This window comes from Carex rostrata, chromosome 24 (assembly GCF_964058835.1).
Source record: "Carex rostrata chromosome 24, lpCarRost1.2, whole genome shotgun sequence".
Classification (NCBI taxonomy): Eukaryota; Viridiplantae; Streptophyta; class Magnoliopsida; order Poales; family Cyperaceae; genus Carex; species Carex rostrata.
This window is the reverse complement of record NC_135941.1, coordinates 6,516,074-6,523,331: the sequence shown is the minus strand read 5'-3', so window position 1 is coordinate 6,523,331 and position 7,258 is coordinate 6,516,074. Positions and strand designations below refer to the sequence as shown.

The following is a 7,258-nucleotide window of genomic DNA, read 5'->3' as shown; positions in this document are numbered from 1 at the left end:
CCATCTGATTCATTTTAAAATTCATACAAATTAAATTCTCACTTTCATGTGTTAAAATTAGATGGTCTGATCGATTCCGTTTAAGATCTGACAATTGAAATGTATTAACTCAAAAGATTAGTAGGATATGTGTTCCTGTATAATGTATATGGCTATATGCTATGGAAGCGTATCCTCTGCGGAGTTTTTCTGTGTGGAACTGTACGGAGCTTTTAATCTGATCCGTTCGTTTCGGATCGGACGGACCAGATTAAAAGTTCTACACAGCTCCACACGGAAAAACGAGGATCCGCTTCCTATATGCTATCCCATTTGCATAGAATCCGTATCCTCTCTATTACTACAGAGGAACTGTTCCGTAGTTACTAGATCTGAACCGTTCCTTTAGAGTTGGCACGAATCTCAAAGCCCAAAAATACTGTCCCTATTGCGACCCGAATCTCAAAGCGGTTGAGATTTAATCTCAAACCGTAAAGTGAGGGTGATAGAGAGGATACGGATTCATTTGCATAGGGAGCCGTTACGACTGAGGTAGTAATAAACTAATAATCACGACTCATGAGAAGGACCGGATTGAGACACGTTGATTTGTTTGGATAAAATGGAGGCTTCACTGGACCGGATACATTCGTTTCAAGCTTCCATGTGTTCTTCTCCAAGCTGCGATTAAGCCACCATGCTTCTTATCCAAGACCACCGTCTCATCCCCAAATCAACTCAATTTCCTACTTCCCATTATCGTTCTTTCAAAATTACTTCATCTCTACCGCAATTCAAACCCAAGGCCTTCCCAAATTCACACAAATGGCACCTCTCTGCTGAAAAGATAAACCCGATTTCACATGCTTTACATGAAAATCTACAAAGTTACATTGGATTTTGCCTCTCGATCGCTCTTGTCTCTTTCCCTCCCCCATCAATCTCAGCTGAGACAACAGAATCTTCTGGAGATAAGATAAATATTGATGCAATTGTCGCTTCAATTGATGATTTCTTTAACCGAAACCCCTTTTTTGTAGCCAGCTTAGCGTTCATTTATTTTCTTGTTATTCCATTATTGCAAGTTTATTTCAGAAAATACAAGCCTATTAAGGCAATTGATGCTTTTAGCAAGCTTAGAGATGTACCTGAAGTTCAATTGTTGGATATAAGAAAAGAGAAGAGTGTCAAATTTATGGCTTCTCCCAATTTGAAGATTTTCAACAAGAATACGGTTTGGGTTGAATTTGAAGAAGGGGAAGAAGATGATTTTGTGAAGAAAGTTTTGGAAAGTTTTGCCGAACCGGCAAAAACTGTGCTCTGCATTCTAGACAGGTGAGCTTCCAATTACGGTTCAAGTTATGCACTCTTGTTTATGCCTCTGTCACCTCGTGTAAAAAAAAAATATGCTTTGGTGAACAGTCAGTTAAGAAACCTAATCCTATCTAACATGGTACCAGTACAAATTGTCTGCTACTGTTAAATATAGCATGAACAATCCTTAGCTCCTGTTCACTTGAAGTTTTGGCTAATTTTTTGCTTCAGTAACCTGTCTGTACCAGTATCAGTACCAATTTGGCTATTGTACCTGCTGAAACATGTCAAATGTCTTAAAAACTGAATTGTTTTATGTTTGTCTATGGTAGTTTTGACGGAGATTCGTTAAAAGTAGCAGAGCTACTGCACAAAAACGGTTTCAAGGAGACTTATGCAATTAAAGGTGGAGTTCGAGGCAAGGATGGTTGGGTGGTCAGTCTATTTACTTATCTCCCTTTGTTTTATCTCAATTTTATATGCCCAATTTGCTAATATTAAAGAGGTGATTTGTAATATTAACTATGGTATGGGAACAAACTCTGTTTGTGTAATTTCTACGCAGCCTGTCAGCTAGGAAAAAGGAGGAGGGTTGTGATAAGGCGTGGCGAGCCAACGGTTAAAAAACAGCCATTTTTATGGAAATGAAACCCGTTCATATTCCAATTTCGTGACTCCAGTTGGGTTTCATTTCTAGCCTACTCCAACTTGTTTTGGACTAAAGGCTTGGTTGTTGTTGTTGTTGTTGCATGGGAACATTAATTTTGGTACCAGTATGATATCAATAAGTATTAGCATCCAAGTACAATGCTATGTCATCCAGTACTGTATCAAAATCCTTAAATTTTACACTGGCGATAAGTTCCTGACCTGACTATTTTTCTTTATGAACTTTTGAAATGCCAGTGCAATAACGGAATATCCATTCCTCACGGACCAAACTGTAAATTTGTAGGCAATTCAAGAGGAATGTTTTCCTCCATCAGTTCGGATTTCCCGAAGAAAAAGGAAGCTCGCGATGTCATCACAACTCCAGATCAATGGGGTTGCGACAAGTAATGATGTCAGCAAAACAAATGAAGATAACCCCCTTGGTTCCTCTAGTAGCACTTCCAAAGATGAGCTGAGCAATGGATTGCCCTAACTTGCTGAAATCTTTACCAGAGAGCAAATGTAAGAATTTTTTTTTTCCAGATCAGATTGCTGATGTACCAGTCTGGTAGAAACTTTTAGTTTCTGCTTTCAGTTTATTTTTCTTTTTATGTGATTTTCCCATAAAAATGTACAAGTGCTGGTTTTCTGTTCTCACAGACTAATTTGGTCTAACACAGGGGCATAAAAATGTACAAGTGCTGGTTTTCTGTTCTCACAGACTAATTTGGTCTAACACAGGGACAGAGCCAGACCTTTGAACTATGGGGGTCAAACGTGAATGGGAGTCAATCATATAAAATTTTTATACTGTAAATAGGGGTCAATTTTACATTATTCATAACATTTTGATCTAAACTATACATAAAATCTACATACATAAATTTTGAAAATAAATGGGGGTCAATTGACCCCCATTTGGTGTTACTACCTCTGCCTCTGGTCTAACAGCATTAATTATCAATAAATATTTGATAATTCTCCGCTCAGAAGTCCAATAGAAATATTAAAGGCTCATGGATTGGGATCAACTGGTTACCAACTGGTACGTGCTAAGATTTCTGTGCTGAATCATTCTAGTAACAGTAAGTAAAAAAGATACCTATAACTTGCCCTCTGGCCATTTTGCTTGCTTTAGCAATGTATTCATTGTGTATTCTTTTTTTTTTCTTCTGGTTTAGTATGATAAATTAAAACCATTTTTGCCATTGATTATAAAATCCAAACTGCTGACAGTAAAGCTTGATGTTATGAGCACCATGAATTCTTCATATTTATGCACTCACTCATCGCATTTTAGCGTCAGATATAATAAAAGAGAGAATAGCACGGGTGCAGTAATTGACTATTCCACTTATTTCCTAGCAGATGGTGTACAATAGAGTGATTTTTTTTTTCCCACGGGTGCAGTGGCAGCCGAACAGGGCATAATACTAGGATTTTATATGTGGCTTCTTGATAAGATCTACAGATACTAATTGCAGAATAAACTGACCTCTGTCACAACCAATTAATAACTTCAGACTGCATCATCATATAACACTACCTTTTGTTCCCTTTTTATTTCCTTGTAATGCATCATACCATACTTTTGGGGTATTAATTGGAAGGTTGGTTGGTTTATGCAGCCAAGGCAACAACATTCATTTACTGAAGGAGGAAGAAATACCGCTTAATTTTTTATAACGATCTGACAACCAGAAAAGTTGTTACTATAAGCTAGATTGAAGAAGTAAATAAAATAAAAAATCAATAAAATAATCGCTCATTTTCCTGTTATTATAACCTTTATGGTTACAGATTGATTACAAGAGCAACATCAAATCTGTCCCAAAAACAAGATATGAAGCACAAGTTTATTCATTTAATTAAGGCCTTGCATGAATCCATAAGCCCAAATACAAGGGTTTTTGGGCCTCTCTTTCTCATATTGAATGCAGATCTTGTTCACAGGCTTTTTGGGCCTACCAAAATCTCCTCTGATGGCTCACTTCAAAAAAAATCCAGAAACAAGATTTCTGTTCTCCGTGTCTTTGTACTAAAGTGATACTCTCTAGAGAGACAGAGAGAGAGAGAGAGAGAGAGAGAGATAGGGAGAGAGGGAGAGAGGGAGAGAGATGAGGTGGTGTTGCCAATTGTACACTGAGCCACCTCATCCACGTGCCAACAAGGCTTTGATGGGACGCTTCACATACAAATAGTTTGGTCCACGGAATTTAAGAAATAACAATAAGGTATAAAGTATAAACTACAGAAATTACATCAATTTATCATATCATATATATAGTATATTTATGAGGATGGGCATCGATCGAAAACATTAATTCTCTCTCTCCCAAGCCACCACAGTACCACACCAACCCCTTGCTTCCCTCCAATCTGTCTCCCTCTCCGTACATCATTCCGGACCCCACCACCATCCCACATGGTAAAAGAATCCGTATCACCCCAGATACCTGAGGTGCAAGCCATAAATCTACACGGTTCTTTTAATGTGACACGAATCTCAAAGCAGACCCCCTACAATTGGAATTAATTTGGGTCATTGGTTCTTTTAAATTGCACCTCAGGTACCTGGGCGGATACGCACTCATGGTAAAATGGAACAAATTAAAACATACAAATGGTACTTGGCAAATTTCAGGAAACACTATTGAAGCCATTATTATTGTTTAAACTTTAATGCTACATTAATTAAGACAGGCAAGAACTAGTACTAATTGGTTTGTTCAAAGATGGAACTACTTATTTCAGAGACTTTTGTTTGACACGATTCGATTCAGATTGTGACAAATCATAAGCATTAAATTTCTTTCATAGATAACAAATACAATACATGAGTACAGTATTTGTTGCATTGAATTTTCGTACATTTTTCCATAATGATAACATCAAACAAAAGGGATGGAAAAGGGGTCAATCCCAAGAAAAGAGAGAGAGAGGAACAAAAAAGTGGCCTCCCGAAAGCCAAGGAGAGAGAGAGAGAGAGAGAGAGAGAACGGGGGCAGAATGAATGAACTATGAAGTGTGTGTTCCTTGACACTGACAACCCATCTCACCTTCGACTGTATATATTTTTTTGGTTTCTAAATTTCACATACGACTTCGATTTTACATTAGTGCTCAAGTCTCAATGCACTCCCAAGTCAAACGCTATGATAAGTTACTTTTATGCGGAATAGTCATATTAAGGATCAGTCATCTCAAATGGGACGCACAGCAACTGTTTGATTTTCTGTGTCGCTTTTTCTTCAGAAAGTTTTTTTTTTTTTTTTATAGAATTTATATAAAAATAATATAGCAAATATCATAGTAGCAAATGAATTATTCGGGTTCAGCTCGGCGAGGTTAAAAGATTGTGATTCGGAAATAATTCGGGTATAATTCAGGAATGATTCGGAATTATTCGAACCAGAAATCTCAGTTCTACAAGAGACTAAATAAAATAAAATAAAATAAAAATGTTATGAGAAAAAGTCGGGAAAAATTTCACGAATAATTCGTAAAATTTGGGAAAAATTCATTAATTATTCGGGTTTAATTCGGTCAAAGTTCGGTCAACCAAATAATTCAGCGTTCGGTTCGGCATCACCCCAAAAACAAATTATTCGGGTATAATTCGCGAATCTTGTGACTATAGCAAATATTACATTACTAAGGAGTAAGGACACACACAGCACATTGAATTTTATATTTTACTCGGGCGTTATAAATTGTTGTTGATATTACCATATTCACAAGATTCATGAATTATTCGTGAATTAAATCTGAATAATTATTTTTTTGGTGATGTCGAACCGAACGATGAATTATTCGGTTTACTGAACTTTGACCGAATTAAACCCGAATAATTTGTGAATTTTGCGAAATTTTTCCGAATTTAACGAATTATTCGTGATTTTTTTCTGAATTTTCCCAAAATAATTTTTTTGGTTTTTTTTTTTTTGCTCTCCTGCATGATTAAGAACTCTGGTTCGAATCTTCTCGAATTATACCCAAATTATTTCCGAATCACGAACTTTTGACCTTGTCGAACCGAACTCGAATAATTCATTTGTCACTATGGATATTACAAGTGTTTTTTTTTCTTTCCTATTGTGAATACTATTTTTCTCACATATCTCAATTCTTATATTAAGCAAATAGATATCTTGATCCGCCAACAATTCTGATTAAAAGATGAAATTTCAAATTGAATATCAATCCTCCAATTAAATAATATGTCCTTCTTAGATTTAGTGCATCGTTTTTATTTTTTTATGTGTAGAAGTCTAAATTTAGTTAGACACATACTCGCTATACATACGGTAGACATGATATAGTTAGAATTAAAATTAAATAGACTTAAATTAGCGGCGCTACAATGAAAAGGCTATTGATATCTTACTCTTTTTTTTTGTTCTTCTTCAATTTTTCCTTTGGTTTCATGATCCTTCCTTCAATATATATAAATTATATGACATAATCTCACGAATAAGGAATGTTTTCTATATGCCATGAAATTGAGAATAAGTAATAATTCCTTTGATTTGCTACATGCCATGAAACTGAGAATTCTAGGTGAACAATCTCATTACATTAATGCCATATTTAAGGTGTACCTGCTGATTTTTAAAAAATGTCCCAATTTAAGTTAAGAGCCATATTTTTTTATATGACATGGAAGTATTGTGAATTAAATTATTTACGATCTTAATAATCTTCAACATTCTAATTTTTTTGCTTTTAAGTTGTACCAGAGTTTACATAAACTTTTACCCTTTCACAAATATATTTTACTATTGCAACCCTGCATGCATTATTTCTTTAGGCCCTGTTCGGCAGTAAAAAGAAAGTTACTATTCACGTGGGGAAAAAAAATTCACTCAGACTGAATTTTTTTTTCCCACATGAACAGTAACTTTTGAGTTCAAATTTTTTAATTCATATTCCCATTCCTATTTCCAATAGGGTTGCCAAACAGGACCTACTGAGCAACATTCTCTTAGCATTATGAGATAAATTTTTAAGGCAATTAGATAATAATAATAATAATAGTGTAGCTTGATGATTTAATTTTTCCATCTGTCCAATTTTGATGATCCAATTTGTTGATCACGTAACTTCACCATTTGTATTGAATGAAGAAGTAAAATAATTATATGTTCCTATTCATCTTCAAATTTTTGTACATATTTTTCATTTGTGTTGTAAATAATTCTAAAAAAAATAGTATATGCACCGATATGTATATATGGTTGTTAAATTCAAATAGTTATTTGTCACTATTATTTTTACTGTTATTTATTATTTGTCTCTCTATTCAATCTTATAA

At 35.0% G+C, this 7,258-nt stretch overlaps 1 protein-coding gene across 1 annotated transcript; it reads left to right on the top strand.

Annotated features, from left to right (window-relative positions):
- The first annotated feature begins 562 nt into the window (after positions 1–562).
- On the top strand, positions 563–2,599 carry LOC144575828 (Rhodanese/Cell cycle control phosphatase superfamily protein). The gene is made up of 3 exons (XM_078326072.1): positions 563–1,314; positions 1,626–1,728; positions 2,249–2,599. The coding sequence occupies exons 1-3, from the start codon at positions 677–679 to the stop codon at positions 2,435–2,437; spliced, it is 930 nt and encodes a 309-aa protein (XP_078182198.1). The 5' UTR covers positions 563–676; the 3' UTR covers positions 2,438–2,599.
- The last annotated feature ends 4,659 nt before the right edge of the window (positions 2,600–7,258 follow it).

Excerpts from the sequence above, each read along its gene's own strand:
- LOC144575828 (XM_078326072.1), top strand. The coding sequence starts at position 677 with ATGCTTCTTATCCAAGACCACCGTCTCATCCCCAAATCAACTCAATTT. Across the intron at positions 1,315-1,625 it reads GTGCTCTGCATTCTAGACAG|TTTTGACGGAGATTCGTTAA; the intron begins GTGAGCTTCCAA and ends TGTCTATGGTAG. Across the intron at positions 1,729-2,248 it reads GAGGCAAGGATGGTTGGGTG|GCAATTCAAGAGGAATGTTT; the intron begins GTCAGTCTATTT and ends GTAAATTTGTAG.